At 41.6% G+C, this 18,467-nt stretch overlaps 2 protein-coding genes across 6 annotated transcripts in view; one reads left to right on the forward strand and one right to left on the reverse strand.

Annotated features, from left to right (window-relative positions):
• Positions 1-1,114: 1,114 nt before the first annotated feature.
• On the reverse strand, positions 1,115-4,688 carry LOC115899659. Of its 2 annotated transcripts, XM_030937829.1 has the most exons (3): positions 4,103-4,688; positions 3,190-3,244; positions 1,115-3,006 (listed from the first exon to the last, which is right to left on the reverse strand). In XM_030937829.1, exons 1-3 carry the CDS (start codon positions 4,647-4,649, stop codon positions 2,985-2,987), a joined length of 624 nt encoding a protein of 207 aa, XP_030793689.1. In that variant the 5' UTR covers positions 4,650-4,688; the 3' UTR covers positions 1,115-2,984. The 2 variants fall into 2 exon arrangements, with proteins under 2 accessions (XP_030793689.1, XP_030793690.1); XM_030937830.1 differs by lacking the exon at positions 3,190-3,244.
• Positions 4,627-18,467, forward strand: part of ARFGEF1 (ADP ribosylation factor guanine nucleotide exchange factor 1) — a 143,347-nt gene continuing 129,506 nt past the window's right edge. The window contains exon 1 of one of the 4 annotated variants that reach the window (XM_030937811.1): positions 4,627-5,252. In XM_030937811.1, coding sequence (XP_030793671.1) covers positions 5,129-5,252 — 124 coding nt within the window. In that variant the 5' untranslated portion in view covers positions 4,627-5,128. The remainder of the gene's footprint in view (positions 5,253-18,467) is intronic. The other 3 variants (XM_030937813.1, XM_030937812.1, XM_030937814.1) reach the window with 3 other exon arrangements.

Genomic DNA, 18,467 nt, shown 5'->3' on the forward strand with positions numbered 1-18,467 from the left:
AAATATATAGCTGGGTTTAGCAGTGGGTGCCTGTAATCCCAGCTACTCGGGAGGCTGAGGCAGGAGAATTGCTTGAACTCCAGAGGCGGAGGTTGCAGTGAGCTGAGATTGCTCCACTGCACTCCAACCCAGGCAACAAAGTGAGACTCTGTCTCAAAAAAACAAAATAATAACAAGAAACAACAAATAAAACAAAAAAAGGAAAAATATATTTCAAAATTTAGAGGATAGATATTTTAGAAATTCAGAAATAGAATTTGGATGTTTCGAAAACTGCAAGGAGCCAAGTACAAGTGAATACTGAGACTGGATTTATTAGCACCAAACAACATTAATGATAAAAAGTAAAAGAACCATATATACAGGGGAATGTACTCATAATTTCTTTTCTTTCTTTCTTTCTTTTTCTTTTTTTTTTTTATTGAGACCGAGTCTCACTCTGTTGCTCTGGCTGGAGTGCAGCGGTGTGATCTTGGCTCACTGCAACCTCTGCCTCCCAGGTTCAAGCGATTCTCCTACCGCAGCCTCCTGAGTAGCTGGGATTACAGGCACCCGCCACCACGCCTGCCTAATTTTGTATTTTTATTAGAGATGGGGTTTCACCATGTTGGCCAGGCTGGTCTTGAACTCCTGACCTCAGGTGATTCACCTGCCTCAGCCTCCCAAAGTGCTGGGTTTACAGGAGTGAGCCACCGTGCCTTGCCTGTACTCATAATTTCATGTAAAAATCTCCGTTGCCACTCCCTGTGTACCTGTCAATAAAAGATTGAAAATAGGCCAGGCGTGGTGGCTCAGCCTGTAATCCCAGCACTTTGGGAGGCCGAGGCGGGTGGATCACAAGGTCAGGAGATCGAGACCATCCTGGCGAACACAGTGAAACCCTGTTTCTACTAAAAATACAAAAAATAAGTCGGGCGTGGTGGCAGGCGCCTGTAGTCCCAGCTACTTGAGAGGCTGAGGCAGGAGAATGGTGTGAACCCGGGAGGTGGAGGTTGCAGTGAGCCGAGATCGCGCCACTGCACTCCAGCCTGGGTGACAGAGCCAGACCTTGTCTCAAAAAAAAAAAAAAAAAAAAAAAAAAAGAAAGAAAGAAAATATCCAAGAGCATCAGCTTTATTCTAGAGTCTTACTCTATTTTTGCTATAGATCTGAGTTAATATCTTGAGTTTCAAGTGGATAGGAGTGCCCATCTCCTAAGACTACTCCTACACCACTCCACCCTCAAGCACCACCACCTTTTGGGTAAGCCCAGCAAGGGAAGAGGATGAGTTGTCCTCTCAAAGGAAGATGCAAATCATTCCTTCTGGGAGGGTTAGGTCATATCTCAGAGGAGTTTATTCTTCTGAAACTGATAACTGCACTTTACCTTCAAATCTTCCATCTAGTCTATCTCTACAAATGGCATTTCCAACTGTTCACTGGTTCCCAGCAGAAACCTGGTATGCATTTGTGACCTCTTTCTCCCTCTAACCTGCACTCCAGTTAACTAAGTCCGATTTATTCTGCCACCAAAGTATATCCCGAATCTGTCTACTTTGCTCCATCTCCATGCCACCACTGTCATTTCTGGGCTAACCTTTATGCAAATTAGAGAAAGAAGCCTCTTCTTTTGGGCAGATAGTGGGGCTGGATTTCAGCCACACTTGCTCCCTTGTGCAGGGCATGATCTCCACAACCTGGCTGGCTTGGTGGCCCTGGACCCGACCAAGCCATCCTGCACTGTTGTAATAAATTCCTTAATGTTTTGCCACATCCTCACTTGTCCCCCTCCAATCCATTCTCCATGTAACAGAGGGATTATTTTTAAATCACCAATTGGATCACTTTATCCCCTACTTTTAAAACCTTTCAATGAATTTCCATTGCTATTAGGATGAAATTGCAACCCCCTAACATGGCCTACAAGATTCTGAATGATCTGGTTCCTAGCTCCCTCTTCATCCTGACTGGCACCATTCCCCTTGATCCTAACTTTCAGCCACACTGCCTTGTTTTGTTTCCTGAAACTTGCCAAGCTTCCCCCTACCCCAAGAGACTTTGCCTGGAAAGTTCTTCATGACTTAGTTTGGCTAATGTCTACTCTTCTCTCAGGTCTCAATTTAAATGTTACTTCTTCAGGGAAGCCACCAGTGAATCTATAATCCAAAGTAGATTCCCTCACAGCACTCTATTCTTTAATCATACTTAACAGATTTGTAATTGTATATTCACTACTGACTTAATATCTTTTCCCTGCTCTATACTGTAAGGTTCAAAAGGGCAGGTATCATGCTTGTCTTAGCATGGTGCCTTTCATTTATCCAAGTTTCTGTAAGTTTATAGCAAATGCCTTCTCTATGCCAGCAATATAATAGATGATGGGCACATAGAAGTGAATAGACAGAGATGAGGTCCCTGCAATTATGAGAGAAACACGCAACCAATCAACAAGCAAAGCAAGCAGATGAGATGATTATGAATGCTGTGGCACTATCATCTCATAGTTCACTGCAGCCTTGAACTCCTGAGCTCAAGCGATCCTTCCACCTCAGTCTCCTGAGCAGCTGCAACTACAGGTGGATGCCACCATGCCTGGCTAATTTTTCTGTTTTTTGTAGAGACAGCGTCTTGCTATGTTGCCCAGTTTCATCTGGAACTCCTGGCCTCAAGTCATTCTCTTGCCTTAGCCTCCCAAAGTGCTGGGACTACAGGTGCCAGCTTGTCTTGTTCATCAATGAATCCCAAGTATGTTGTTACGATAAAGCTGACAGCTAAACGTAACTGAAGAGTCTGCTTCGTTCATGTAAAGTCCAAAATAAGTATTCCTAATGTGTAGATGGTTCTTCTCCAAGAGTTCCAATTCAGGAACTAAGACTCCTAACTTGTGGTTCTGCCATCTTCAGCATGTGGCCATAGAAGGGAAAAGAGAGGCTGAGCATGGTGGCTTATGTCTTTATTCTCAGCCCTGGGAGGCTGAGGCAGGAGGATCGCTTGAGGCCAGGAGTTCAACATGGTGAGATGCCATCTCTACCAAAAGAAAAAAAAAAAGAAGGGAAAGAGCATTAAAGATTGTGGGAGTTTCTTGTTTTTTTAACAGTAGATTAAGCCTGGATGGCTACACCTAACTTCAAGTGAGGCTGGACAATGCAATTCTATACTAAGAAAGAAGAGTAAATGGGTTTGGTGATCAGCTAGTACCCTCAACAGTACCTGGCACAACACTCCATTATGAAGAAACAAAGATGAATTAGAAATGGATCAACACCTGTGAAAGAAGGGAAGAAAAAAATAAAAGAAATGGAACTTGTTCTAAAAAAGTTTATTAACGTATACACAGAAATCAGTATTATACCTGATCTAAGAGTATAATGAATCCTTTATTTCCAGTAATCTAGAGATAGTCTCTAAAATAAAATTAATTTATAGATTTGTTTCTCAGGACAATAAAGTTTAAAAAAATTAATCTATTTTTCCACTTTAATTTGTCACCTTCAAGTTTTCCATTTTATTTCCTCTGGGTTTTAGCCTTCCCAAATCCAGTCACTTCACTAAGTTCACAAAGTCACTTAAGTTTCTCCTTCCTTAGGTTTGGATGGTTGCGTTAGGAGAAGCCTCCAGTTAGGCAACGTAAAAGAACAAAACAGTGACAGATGCATAGTAAACACTAGGGAACCTGTGTGGATGGTGCCACAGTAGCTTAGAACTCGGAGATGTGACCCTAGATCACCATATAAAATGTTTGCATATATTTTTATGGTATTCTTTTTCTGCTCAGAAGGAAACTGTAGAAATTAAATACTGCAGAAATTTGAGTTCTACACTCAGACTAATGCAAACACATGGTCACGTGTGTTAATCTGTTTGTACTTAAAGCTTTTCCATTCTAAACTTGTTAATCTGTTTGTACTTAAAGCTTTTCCATTCTAAACTTGTTTACATGTCCTGGACTAAATCTTAGTATTAAAGGCACAGAAACACAGGGCTCTAAGGGACCTCATTCACAACCATTCACCTTAACTGAGTCGATTCAGAAGGGACCTGAAGTCTACAGTTGACTGATTCATCCGACAGAGAGAAAAAAGTGAAACATTTTAGAACTCTAAATCAATAGGTTTTGGCTTACTTTTCCCAAAACAGAATCCTCCCTGAGGTAGTCGGAGAGCACAGTCCTGGATAGCACTTCCGTGCACCGGGGAAGGAGGAAATTTTAGAGTCCAGTGATGCAGGCGGAGACCCAGTGTGGCTGAGAACTGGCGATGCGGGTGTTCCTGTGACCCCTGGAATGCAAAGGATTGCACCCCCATCAGAAAGTTAGAGAAGCCGATGCAGAGTAGCCAGAAGTCCTGTTCATTCGGCAGGAGCAGGGGTGCCGAGATGGGGGGGATCTCTGCCCCCGCAACTCGGCCGCAGCCAAGAGCCCGAAGTGCTAGGCGCGGCGCCACCAGAGGCCCGCCACGCCCCACGCCGCCCTGCAGGCGAACGCTGGAGGCCCCACCGGGCCGCCGTAGCGCTGCGGCTCGGGCCGCTCCTTCCGCGCCGCCCTCCGCCCCCAGCCTCCCGGCGCCGCGGCAGCTCTGGGCAGGCAGCGCCGCCGCCGCCGCCGCCGCCGCTGCTGCTTCCTCCTCTGCAGCCGTTCGGCCGCTGCGTGACGCGTCGTTTCCTCCCAACATGGCGGCCGGGACAGGTCGGCGGTGATGGAGGCCAGTTCGCGGCCGCGGCGGGTGCTAATCCCCACAGTAGCCAGGGTAGCCCTCCTCTCGCGGTGCCTGTGAGAGCCGCCGCCACCTAGTCCCTCAGTTCCCGGCAGACAGCCGCCCAGGCCGGGCTCCCTTACTGCCGCCAGGGCCGGAGGGACGAGTGAGAGGGGCGGCCGGGACGCGACCCCCGGGCCGGGAGAAGCTGAGGCCCGACGGGCGCGGCCCTCGACGTACGGCTTCTCGGGCGCGGTGAGGACCTCGACGCCCCTCGCCGGCACCGCGGCTGGTCCCGCTCGCCCGCCCTTTCCTGATCCTGCCGCTGCCCTCCACGCCTCCACTCCCCCACCTCCACCCCCTCTCCTTTCTCTCTTCTCTTCCTTCTTTTCCTCCTCCTCCTCTCCAGCCGCTGGGAGCCGCGGGTCGGACGAGCCGCCGCCTCCTTCTCTGCGTCCATGTATGAGGGGAAGAAGACGAAGAACATGTTCCTGACCCGGGCCCTGGAGAAGATACTGGCCGACAAGGAAGTGAAGAAGGCGCATCACTCCCAGCTGCGCAAAGCTTGCGAGGTGGCGTTAGGTGAGTGGGGAGGAGGCCCGGGGGATGGGGTGCTTGTTGTGGGGCGGGGGGACAAGGGGGGCACCCGTGGGGGGCTGGGGTCGCCCGGGGCTTGTCCGAGGCCGGCGCTTCTGACCTCGGGGAGCCCTCGCGGAGCTCTCTGCTCCCTGTCTGGAGTTGACACGAACTCGGCTGGATGTGGGGCAGAGGCAGTGTAGAGGAGGAAGGGCAGTGAGCTGGGGTCGGGAAACGCGGCCGGGCTTAGGATTGCGGGGCACCTGGGTTCGAGGGATCGACTTGAGAGTGAGGATTTTGTTGGTGGTCCGTGAGGTGCGGACTGGATACCACCCTTTGTGATGAAGCGGAAGATGAGCTGTTGTTTATTAGCTTGAAAATTGAGGTGGGGCCGGTATGTCAAGATTGGGCGTGGGAAAGGTTCCATATCATAATTAACAATAACTTTTTCGTTTAGCGAGGTACTTTGGGGAGATAGGCTGCTGAAGTTGTTTCCTTGTTGACAGTCTTGAGAAGGGGTTCGCAAGAGGTGCAGCCCGTTCTGACATCTCTCCGCCTCCGCCACAGGAAAAACATAGAGTAATATTGTATCTGACTGGGCTGACCTGGAAGAACAAGTCCGGTGGTTAAGGGGTGGGGGTGGCGGCGTGAAAGCAGGGAAGCAAAGAACCTTTAGATAAAATGGCTTTAGGTGACAAGGGAAGGGAGGGTTTGAAATGAGGAAAATGAAAAAGACAATGACACCCACTAGCCACATGTCTGGACAGTGGCAGCTGCTCTCAAGCTTGAACTGTGATTTATAGTTAAGATGGAAGAGATCTAGTGTAATGAAGCCCGCAACAGGGAAAATCTAAACAATACCTCCTCCCTATGAGGTTAGGCAGATAAGGAATTGTTAAAGGGGGAACCTTGTTAGATCTATTGTATCCATCAAAGATGAAATCGTTTGAGAGACCAAAACATTTAACACAAAGATGCATTCCTAATGCTTACATTTTATAGCACTGGAAATACACTAAGTCAAATTGGCAAGAAAAGGAAACTTGCTAAATGGGCTTTGGAAAAAAGCCTTCTTGAAAGGGAAAAAATCCACATTAACTTACAGTATGCTAAAGTTAAGGAGTCAAGACAACTTAAAATTAGTTTTTAATTATTAAAATAAATAGAAGACTACTATTTAATTTGCTGTCATATACCGTAGTTTTTTTTTCCCTAGATCGTTAAAATTGGTAATATGAAAAAGTCAAAGAAATTTCATCTTAAAAAATTTGAATGTGTAGTATAAGGGGCTTAAGTTTATTTTTTCACCTTACTCATCGACTTGAAGTTTGCATTTTGTTATTTTTGTTGGTAACAAAAGACTGTTCCCCGTGTATGAGAAGACCGTTGTCTAGTGGCAGAAACTGTATTTATAGCTAGATCCTGAAAGGAATAATTAAATTGGGGTGGGACTGGGGAGAAAGTGATTTTAGAAGTTTTAAAAGAATTGTTATATGTAGGTTTATAAATTACTTGAAGGTGAAAGAACTTTAGAGAGATTCAAATTAAAGTTTAAAATTGGCCGGGCGCAGTGGCTCAAGCCTGTAATCCCAGCACTTTGGGAGGCCGAGACAGGCGGATCACAAGGTCAGGAGATCCAGACCATCCTGGCTAACATGGTGAAACCCCGTCTCTACTAAAAAATACAAAAAATTAGCCGGGCGAGGTGGCAGGCGCCTGTAGTCCCAGCTACTTGGGAGGCTGAGGCAGGAGAATGGCGTGAGCCTGGGAGGCGGAGCTTGCAGTGAGCTGAGATCCGGCCACTGCACTCCAGCCTGGGCGACAGAGCGAGACTCCGTCTCAAAAATAAAAATAAAAAAAAAATAAATAAATAAAGTTTAAAATTTTTGTTTGTTGAGACAGGGGCTTGCTCTGTCACAGTGGCACAATCAGTGTGAAGTGCAGTGGCACAATCAGTGCTCACTGCCACCTCAAACTCCCAGGATCAGGCATTCCTCCTGCCTCAGCCTCCCAAGTAATTGGGGCTTCAGGCACACCGCCACACCTGGCTCAATTTTTTTTTTTTTTTGGGTGGAGATGGCGGTCTCTCTATATTGCCCAGGCTGGGCTCCAAATCTGGGCTCAAGAGATCCTCCCACCTTGGCCTCCCAAAGTGCTGGGTTTATAGGTATGAGCTACCTCTCCTGGCCTTAATTTTTTATAATTCAGATTTTTCATGTTACAACATATTTTTAATACATTAAATTGTAAGTATTAAACTGAAGAAATGGAGTGTGTTGTGTGTATGTATATATTTTCCTTCTCCAAAACGGTAACATAAATAAGCATATTTTAATGCTTATTTTAATGCCTACTGGAATGACAGTCAGAGATCCTATATTTAAATCCCAGTTGTGTTACGTTATAGTATTTAGCAGGTCCCTGGGCCTTAAGTTTTCTGTAAAATTAGGGTATTGAACTTAACGATTGTATGGTCACATCTCTAATGTGCCATGAATGTGATTGCACTGTCCTGTTAACTCATGCATTGGGTATTCCCTACCACTCATGAACATCATCTTTAGAGGGCCTATGTAGGGCTCTAAATGGTCCTTGCCATTTCTGGAGTTAGGGATTACTTGATATGTGTGCCAACTGTAGCAGGGTTGTCTATTCCAGATTTTGCCAGTTTTTACTTTCTTGCCCCTTCTGTATACTCAGTAGAAGCTTGTTATGAGGAATGTGACTACCCAGGGAGGGGCTAGGCTTCACAGTACTTTATTTACTTGAGATGTATAAGGCATTTTTTCCCACATTTCACAAAGTTACATTTAGCCTCCGACAAAGCAAAATCTCAGTAATCTCATGGTAGCTAATCCCTGGTGAACTTTGTTTCTTCCCTTGCAGTCTATCTACATCACAACCCAAACATAAATTGTTAAGGATAACTCATTTTGTCTTTGCAGAAAATATGTCTTGCAGGAAGATGGTATTCCCACAGATACATTGTCCTTGAAAACCATTTGAGACTTATCTTCTCCACTTCACTATTGAGACCTGGGCCAGGCCCACTTTGATCTGTTGGTAATCTGTGTGGCCATCAAGCAGGATGGGAAAGCAAACTGAAAAGGCCTGATTTAGTCCTGTCGTGTCTATAGATTGTGAGTGGGTGGGTGTTGGATGGTGGAGATACAGAGGTCAGTTTGTGGGTGGTGTTATAACCCTTCTAAATACCCACATGTATGTCTTCATTCTTTCCCCAGATATTTATTGAGCATACAGCTGAAGGGAGATGGACAGTAAACAGGAAAATACATAGTATGTCAGACTTTTAATCCTTTTTTGTTTGAAAATCATTGTATTGGCATGTGAGTAGATTTCAGAGTATTGCCATTCAAAATTAATTCAGCTACGTTTTAATATGGCCAATTATAGATGGATTTTCTGTAAACCATACTCATGAAATTACAGCTTATCGTGTATTCTTAAAACTTTTTTTGCTAAAAAGTATAACTTATGAAACAGCATCTACATTAGGGGAGATTTTACTTCATTAAAACAGAATCCATTCTCAAAGACACTATATTAAGGAACTTTTATCTTCACAGAAAGAAAAACTTTTAAAGGGATGCAGAGTTAATGTAAAACGTTTTTCAGATTTTCTTATGTTAGATTTTATTTTGAAGTAAAGAATGGTTAAAAAAGAAATAATCCCTGCCCCCCCCCCCCCCCCCCCCCCACACACACACACACACTCTGTTACAACTGATGTGAAGGCCACAGGTCCAGGAACAGCTCCAGGTTGCCCTCTTTTGGTACCTGCCCTACTACAGCTTTCTGCAGAGAGAGGGAGTCTAGGCTGCCCTAGCTTAGCCTGATCCATTCCTGCTCTCGAGAATCCTGACTTAAAAATAGTCTGGCCATCTGCTGGCAGATGAGACAACAGCTGAGCTATTTTTAGTTTCAAAGAATTTAGGATTGTTGTGGGATTGGGCTTGAAGGTAGCATTGTTTATCTGCTAGGGAGGGTGCAGTTGGCACTTATTCCGGTAAGGCCTCTAAGTTTCAGGAGTTTCTTTTATGCTAGGATTGTGACTAGTTCAACTTACGCTTTCTAACATCAAGTATGAAGATACTCTGCAAATATTAGGATGAAAGAGTTCAAGTTTGGAAACTGGCACTGATACAGAATAACAGTGAAAGAGGTGAAGAGCTGACCAGAAGAAGGTTTTAAAGGGAAGGGGAAGGCATATACTGGCAGTGATAAGGGTGGGTTCCCAGGAGGTATATGGGAAAATAATGGAGACAAAATTGTTAGGAAAGTAATTTTTGCATCAGACAGGGTATGAATTTATATTGTTCATCATATTATAAAGTGATCCTGTTGACTTAGTTTTCTTATATAAGAGTCTATTACCTATAATTATAGTTTCATCCAGAAATATAATATTGAGAGTCAAACTTTTCAGAACTTGCTTCCTTCTGCACCTTTAATCCCACCCTTATTTTTGTTGGTGGTGTTATAAAAAAGATATGTGGGTGGAGGGGAAATTACCTGAATGCTTTGGGCCCTGCGTTTATGCTACTTTTGGTAACTATTAATTTTCATCACTCTTCACCATTTATGAAAAAATGATTTATCCCCAAACAATATCCTGTGAACACCTTCATTTAAAATATTTTAAACATCAGTGAACACCTTAATTATAATTTAAATCCATTAACAAATCTCTGTTTAAGCCTCCTTTGATATCTAAAGTAAAAGGTGTTTTCAGTAAGCCAAGCTACCTGAATTTTTGAGATGGGTAGAAGAGTATAATTAATGACATAACTGAAAGATTGATCCTATTTGCATTTGTTCTTTTCTTTCACATTTCAGATTTGTTTTTAGAACGCTTGCTCCAGAATAGTGTTGAATAAAATAAATGTAGACTACAAGTTCTTAGAGAAGCTCTTTGAAGAAAATAAGTTTGGGTTGAAAAAATAAGTTTGGATTACAGTGTATAATCTATTTCCATTTGAGAAATTTATAATGCATGTGAACATAGTTAAGATTCTGAAAAGTCCTCCAAGAAAGACACCTGCTGAATTTTGTTTAATGAAGATTTTCCTGAATTTATGTGATCCTTTTTCATTGTCTGCTAACTCAGTTAACTCCCATAGGATATGTTGTTCCTTGGAAGTTACGTTGGTACACTGGGGAAAGAAGGGCAAGTACAATAACCCTAACTACTGGTGAGACCATCTTCCAGAAGAGGTTTGGGGAAACCAGTACACAAACCTGTGTTTCTCTAAACAGGTTTGGGGAAAGCAGTAGATGTGTTGATAGTGTGGGAAGGAGAAGAAAGTACGAAATAAGGAGCAGGAGAAATATCGACATCAGAGGACTATTTGCTGACTAGCTTTCTTTCCCACCCCATCTAGGGGCAGGTAACTCATTTGTATCTCCTGTTAAGGTTTAACTTAGAAAATTGTGAATGAGAAATCATTTGGGGCAATATTTGTCATAATATTCCTCACATAATGGAGGAAGGATATTTGAAAAGGAAAAAATATACTTGAGTAAGTTATTGTTGTCATTCCAAACTAGGTATATATTTCAGTCAGGTATTTGTTGAGCTCCTCATATGTGCCAGGTACTACTTCATTGCTGGGTATACAGCAGTGAACCAAACATACTGTCATAGAACACACATTCTAGTAGGGTGAGGGTGATAGTAACAGCCTTATATCATCAGAAGAAAGAGTTCAGAAGGTTAAAGGGAAAAGGGTGGGAGTGCTGATTTAGTTAGAGTTGTCAGGAAAGTCCTATCTGTGAGATGACATTTGAGCAGAGAAGTGACGAAAGTGAGGGATTTAGTCTTTCAGATGCTTGGATGAAATAGAATCAGGGGAAACAGCAAGATGGTTGTGTGCTTGGTGTGTTTCAGGATGCAAGGAGGCTTATGTGGCTGGGAGAGAGAGAGAGGGAAAGATAGGAGGGGAGGGCAGATTTGGGATTTTAGTGACAGCATGTTTATATTTTTAAAGGCTCACTGTGGCCAGAGACCATGGGGACTTAGACTAGGTTGGTGGTAGTGGAAAGAGTGATAATTGTGTGCAGTTAGAATATATTTTGGAATCCACAGGATTTGCTGATGGGTTGGTTGACAGAGGGGATGGCATCCAGTCTTGTAGCCAGAGCTTCAGGGTAGGGGAAGATGGCATTCACCTCAATGGGGAACACTAGGATAGAAAAAGCCTTTGGGAAATAGGTTTTTATATAGTAAAATATTTTCATCCTGCCTTTTACATGTATTTAAAATGTTTTAATGATAGAATTTTCTGATGATAGGATATTTTCTACTGAGAATAACACAAAATAATTTCAATTTTGTTTTGTCGGTTTTTTTTTTTTTTTTTTGAGACAGAGTCATGCTCTGTCACCCAGGCTGGAGTGCAGTGGCGCGATCCTGGCTCACTGCAAGCTCCGCTTCCTGAGTTCCTGCTATTCTCCTGCCTCAGCCTCTCCAGTAGTGCCACCACGCCCGGCTGATTTTTTTTTTTTTGTATTTTTAGTAGAAACAGGGTTTCACCATGTTAGCCAGGATGGTCTCGATCTCCTGACCTCATGATCTGCCTGCCTCGGCCTCCCAAAGTGCTGGGATTACAGGCGTGAGCCACCACGCCCAGCCTGTCTTGTCAGGTTTTTTGCAGGGAGGTTTTTTACCAAAGAAATGGGCCTTTCACTTGTCTGGTTCTTTTCCTGGAGTAGGAACTTTGTGAATGTAATTAGTGAAAGACCTCGAGGTGAAATTGAGATCCTCAACTTAGGGCCTTTAGGTGGGCCCTAAATCCAGTGAACGGTGTCCTTGTAAGGAAGAGGGGGGATTCTTCCCTGGAGCCTTTGGATGTAGCATAGCTCTGCTGCAACCTTGATTTTAGATTTTGGTCCACCAGAACTATGAGAGGAAATTTCTATTGTTTTAAGCCACCAAATTTATGGTAATTTATTAAGGCAGCCTTAGGAAATGAATGCAAGTTCCCTTTTTATCCTAACTTTTCAGACCCATTTTGATTTCTTTTTTTTTTTTTTTTTTTTTTTTGAGACGGAGTCTCGCTCTGTCGCCCGGGCTGGAGTGCAGTGGCCGGATCTCAGCTCACTGCAAGCTCCGCCTCCCGGGTTTACGCCATTCTCCTGCCTCAGCCTCCCGAGTAGCTGGGACTACAGGCGCCCGCCACCTCACCCGGCTAGTTTTTTGTATTTTTTAGTAGAGACGGGGTTTCACCATGTTAGCCAGGATGGTCTCGATCTTCTGACCTCGTGATCCGCCCGTCTCGGCCTCCCAAAGCGCTGGGATTACAGGCTTGAGCCACCGCGCCCGGCCCCATTTTGATTTCTTTATTCAACTTTCCACTTATAGAGTCTACTGTATGTATGTTTACACAATACAATCCTGTCTTTGGTTCATCTCTGAGTGTTTCATGAATCTAGAAAGCAGTTATTCTGAGGCTTTAGTGTGTTACAAGTAGAGGCTCTTGAAAAGCTTCTTAAAAGGTCTGAGCTCAGGTATTCAAAAGTGCTTAAAAAGTTTTGTGTTCTGCTCTTGATATTTTGTTTTGCTTAGACTTGATATAACTAAATTTGTTTATATAACCTATGTTATCTTTTCATTCAGAAAAGTCTTTGAAAATCTTTAAAATGGCTGGGTGCAGTGGCTCACGCCTGTAATCCCAGCACTTTGGGAGGCCAAGGCGGGTGGATCATGAGGTCAGGCATTCGAGACCAGCCTGGCCAACATAGTGAAACTCCATCTCTACTAAAAATACAAAAAGTTAGCTGGGTGTGGTGGTGGCGGGCGACTGTAATCCCAGCTACTTAGGAGGCTGAGGTAGGAGAATGGCTTGAACCTGGAAGGTGGAGGTTGCAGTGAGCCAAGATGGTGCCACTGCACTCCAGCCAGGACGACAGTGTGAGACTTTGTCTCAAAAAAAAAAAAAAAAGAAAAAATCTTTAAAATATTTCATATGACCACTGGCAGTGTCTTTAGGAAACTCCATGTGAGGCTATTAATTTTTCTTAACAAAAATGTGTGCACTGAGGCTTCATTCAATCAGCTGTTTAACAATCCTCATCTGTCAGAACTTTGCTAAGAAATGAAATAATAAAAATATAAGCAAAGCACATATCATGAAGGCCAAGTACTTTATATAGAAGATAATCTCTATGACTTTTAGTCTGTATACTTTTATAATTCCAGTAAGTTTGGGAATTTAATATTTTTTATAAATGAATCCTTCAAATCATTTTCAAAAGTGCAAGTACAACAATAAAAATTTACTATGATACAGGGCCGGGCCCAGTGGCTTATGCCTGTAATCCCAGCACTTTGGGAGGCCGAGGTGGGCGGATCATGAGGTCAGGAGATTGAGACCATCCTGGCTAACACAGTGAAACACTGTCTCTACTAAAAATACAAAAAATGAGCCAGGCGTGGTGATGGGCGCCTGTAGTCCCAGCTACTCGGGAGGCTGAGGCAGGAGAATGATGTGAGCCCGGGAGGCACAGCTTGCAGTGAGCAGAGATTGCGCCACTGCACTCCAGCCTGGGTGACAGAGTGAGACCCTGTTTCAAAAAGAAAAAAAGGCCTGCCGTGGTGGCTCATGCTTGTAGTGTCAGCACTTTGGGTGGCCAAGGTGGGTGGATCATGAGGTCAAGAGATCGAGACCATCCTGGCCAACGTGAAACGCTGTCTCTACCAAAAATACAAAAATTGGCTGGCCGTGGTGGTGTGTGCCTATAGTCCCAGCTGCTCGGACCGCTGAGGCAGGAGAATCACTTGATCCCGGGAGGTGGAGGTTGCGGTGAAGCTGAGATTGCGCCACTGCACTCCAGCCTGGCAACAGAGTGAGACTCTGTCTCAAGAAAAGAAAAAGAAAACTATTTAATTTTTAAGGCATTCATAGGAGGAAAAAGAATAGCTAACATTTATTGAGTGTTTACTGTATGCCAGGTTCTGTGCCGGTTGAATACTTCATTGACTTTATCTCAGTTACTCCTCAGAACAACCCTATATGCTTAGGTTCTGTTGTTACCTGCATTTTGTAAATGAAGAAAATGAGTTTGTGTTTGGCAGAGTTGGAATATGACCTTAGAGCCTACATAGTCATCTTGGGAGTTATGTTGTGCTCTGCTTTTTGGCCTAATGTGGCAGTCCTGTCCTGCACCCTTAATCACAGTACTATATGTTTGTAAGTAACAATACAAAAAGGAAAAGAAGGGCGACTGTGGAAAGAAAGGCACTATCAAGAAGAGAAAAAGGGCCATACACTGAACAGACATAGAAATAACAGCAATACAGGAAAATATTGCTGTGTACATTTCAGTGAATCTCCAGGGTGAATGTTCATGTGTTCATCATGGGATCCTCAATTCTGTCGTGTACAATATAATTTTAATTCTCTTTTCTGCTTAAGAAGTCAGACAAATTTGTGTGTATGTATCTTCTAAGATTTAATTTTAAAGTAAAGTGTCAGTAATTTAAGCTATTTGGAAATTTAATATGCCCTGTAACAACTCCCAGGGATTCGGGATAGGCTAGCTTTTATTGTGCTTCTATGCCTAACCCTTTAAAACTACTTTCATTTGCTTTTTATATTAATATTTTGTAACATTTCAAATCATTTTAAGAATTGATATAAGAACAAAATCTTATTAAAATGTTGTTTTGTGAAATTACCAATAAGACTTTATCTGAGAATAACTAGTTGTAAATCTCAGTGACTTCATCTGTAAGTATATAAATATAATTATTGTGTAATTGTCATGATTTTCTGTTATTTAGTCAATATTTCATGTGCATTTTCTATATATCTATGTTGTCTTCCTACCTAGCATTTTAACAGTGTGTCATTTGTTTAAATATTTTTGAGTTTGGGGACATGTTACATTTAAGTTTTGCTGCACAGATTTTTTTTTTTTAACTAATCCCTTGCAGAATTTGGTTAGTGTTTGTTATATATGCAGAACTGTTTAAAATAAACTCTTAAGATTTTGATTGTTGGGTTAGAGTGTGGTCATTCTTGACTGTTCCTTAAGGCAAGGTTGCCATACTTAATATACCTGTGTTAGGTGCAAATAAACAACAGAGCACTGAGGACAAGAGAGAGAATTTGCTGTCGTTAGATTTATTGGTTTTGATCAGTGTTTTATCACTTCACCTTTCCTTTGCTTTTTTTTTTTTTTTCTGTTCTAAGAGTGAAAAACAAAGACATAAAAATTCCTGTTTATAGTTAGGATATCTGTACTTTCATTTTCTATGAATTTGATATTTTTCATCCTTTTTTTCTTGAGGGTTATTAGGGTATATCTTAATCTGTTTAAGCTACTGTAACAGAATATTGTAAACTGGGTGGCTTGTGGACAACAGAAATTTATTTCTCACAGTTCTTTATTTCTCACTGTAAATTCAAAGATCAGTGTGCTGACAGATTCCATATCTGATGATAGCTGGTTCCTTATAGACAGTACCTTCTAGTTGTGTTGTCACATGGTAGAAGAATGAAATACACCTCTTTTATAAGGGCACTCATTCCATTCATGAGTGCTCCACCCTTATGACCTAGTCACCTCCTGAAGGCCCCGCCTCTTAATTCCATCACACTGGGAATCAAGTTTCAACATGATTTTTTGGGAGGACACAAACATTCAGACCATAGCAGGGTATATAATATGAAGTATGTATTTTAGAAGTTCATTTTGTTTCCCTGAATTGATGGGTGTTTTAATAGCAGTTACTAAGTAATTTTAAAACATCACATCATATTCCATCAGTCATTTTCAATTTATATTCGTATAGTACTTAATGTGGTATCTGGTAAGATTGACTAGTCTTCGTTGTTTCTTAATTTTTTAAAAATAATATTCTTTTTCCAGATAACGGATTTTCTTTTAAGTTTTCTAATGCTCGTTCTTAACATCTTATTAACATGTTAATCAGATTTTCTTGCCTTCTATTCTTATACATCAGCTAAAAAGTGTCAATAGTTGGGAAGAAGTTGATTATTTTATTTCATCCAATTTATTGGGTCCTCATGCTTCCATTCCCTAAGTTTTACTTCTTACCTGATAATTGAGAATGTGTTTGTTTAATGCAGTGTCAGAAAGCAACAATGTTTAATGCAGTGACAAGCAAAGCTTATGTGTAATTTCTAATGTGCTTTGATCTTTAGAAATGAGAATGGAACCATGTGCATCTTCTGCAAAGGTGAAGAGTAAAAATAAGGTGTAGGTTGTTTGATACCAGTTAATAGTCAGTAATTAAGATTTTATAATATACATCAGTGTCCAAAAAACGAGTTTTTACAATTATCAGAGAAAAATTTTTTATAGTAAATAGCAGCTCTGTGTCTGTAGTTATCTTGCTAGAAGATACAAAGGCAGAAATAAAGTTATATTATTAGAATGTGTTTTTTTACTAAGTGCAATGATGAATCTGTGTGTTTGAATAAATGAAGTGAAGGTATTTTATTCTTTTTGTTTCCACCCTCAATCCCCATTTTTATGGCTGTTATAGAAGATTCCTTGAGTGGTAAAGTAGAAGGAAAGGTACTTTTGTTTGTAATGTATACACATTCTTTCCTTAAAAAGTCAGTGAGTATGCCAACATATACTCTCTTAAACTTGTATCATTGAATTATTTTCCTTATGAAATAGTTAAATATTTCTCAATTCTTAATTTTCTTTTACATTTCAAAAAACACCCTTTAGTAGGTAATTAATATGCAAAATTATGGTTTCTCTAAGAAAATGTTAGGTTCTCAAAATTATCACTATTATAGTTCTTTTTGTTTGATGGCTTTTTCTTGGTTTGAATGAAAAATGTCTTTAAGAAAGGTTTGCTAATCTTTTTCTGTTTTATCACTAAGTTAAAATCATATTTATTTTTACTAAGTAGTTTTCAGTTTTGTGTTATTAAATTGAACAGCCGTTGTATTTTTTAGCACTCCCCTAAATGGTTTCTGCCAGTTCAGTCTCATTGAAACTTTCTATCCTTAACATTTGTAAAAATAATATAATCTTTCATTAATAGCAAATAAGAAGCTTTGTTTGGTTTTGCTGCTCATGCATGCCTAATGCTGTTCTGTGTAATTAAGATATATCTCACCAGTTGGTTTGACTAAAACTTCTTAATGTAAAGGTTTCATTGATTTAGTAAACTAATGTCCCTAAATATTTTGTCTAAGATAGTCACTGTTAATAATGTGGTGTTTCAGAAAGTGTGTAAGAAAACAAAAAATTTTTTTTGAGTTTGGAAATTAAGTGTTCTTAAGAATATTTGCTTTTTTTCTAACTCTTTCCCTTTTTTTTTTTTTTTTTATATATTCTTATTATTTATTTATTTATTTATTGAGACAGAATCTCACTTTGTCGCCCAGGTTGGAGTTCCATGGCGCAATCTCAGCTCACTGCAGGCTCCGCCTCCTGGATTCACGCCATTCTCCTGCCTCAGCCTCCCGAGTAGCTGGGAGACACCTCCCCTACCACCACCTACCTACCACCACGCCTGGCTAATTTTTTGTATTTTTAGTAGGGACAGGGTTTCACCGTGTTAGCCAGGATGGTCTTGATCTCCTGACCTCGTGATCTGCCTGTCTCAGCCTCCCAAAGTGCTGGGATTACAGGCGTGAGCCACCGCGCCCGGCCTAAATTCTTATTTTTATCCTGAATTTTTTTTTTTTTTTTTTTAATAAAGACCCCCAGGCTGGAGTGCAGTGGTGCCATTTCGACTCATGGCAACCTCTGCCTCTCGAGTTCAAGTGATTCTCCTGTCTCAGACTCCCAGGTAGCTGGGATTACAGGCGCATGCCACCATGCCTGGCTAATTTGTGTATTTTTAGTGGAGATGGGGTTTCACCATGTTGGCCAGGCTGGTCTCGAGCTCCTGATCTTGTGATCTGCCTGCTTCGATCTTCCAAAGTCCTGGGATTATACAGGCGTGAGCTAGTGCGCCTGGCCCTGAATTTTTTATTTTAAAAATTACCAGAGTATTTCCATTCCTTTTTTTGACCCATTTACGTTAATTTCCTACCTGATTCTCCTTTCTCCTTTTCAAACCCACAGAATCTCTATTAGCGTTGATATATGAAAACATTCTTGATTTATAAAGACATATTTTAACTAAATTCAAACAGTTTAAAAATAATCAGAAAGTAACCTGAAATACAAGTATGCATTTAGTTTACAACCCTTGATGTATCCTTA

The sequence above is a fragment of the Rhinopithecus roxellana genome, chromosome 9 (assembly GCF_007565055.1).
Source record: "Rhinopithecus roxellana isolate Shanxi Qingling chromosome 9, ASM756505v1, whole genome shotgun sequence".
NCBI classification, from domain to species: Eukaryota; Metazoa; Chordata; class Mammalia; order Primates; family Cercopithecidae; genus Rhinopithecus; species Rhinopithecus roxellana.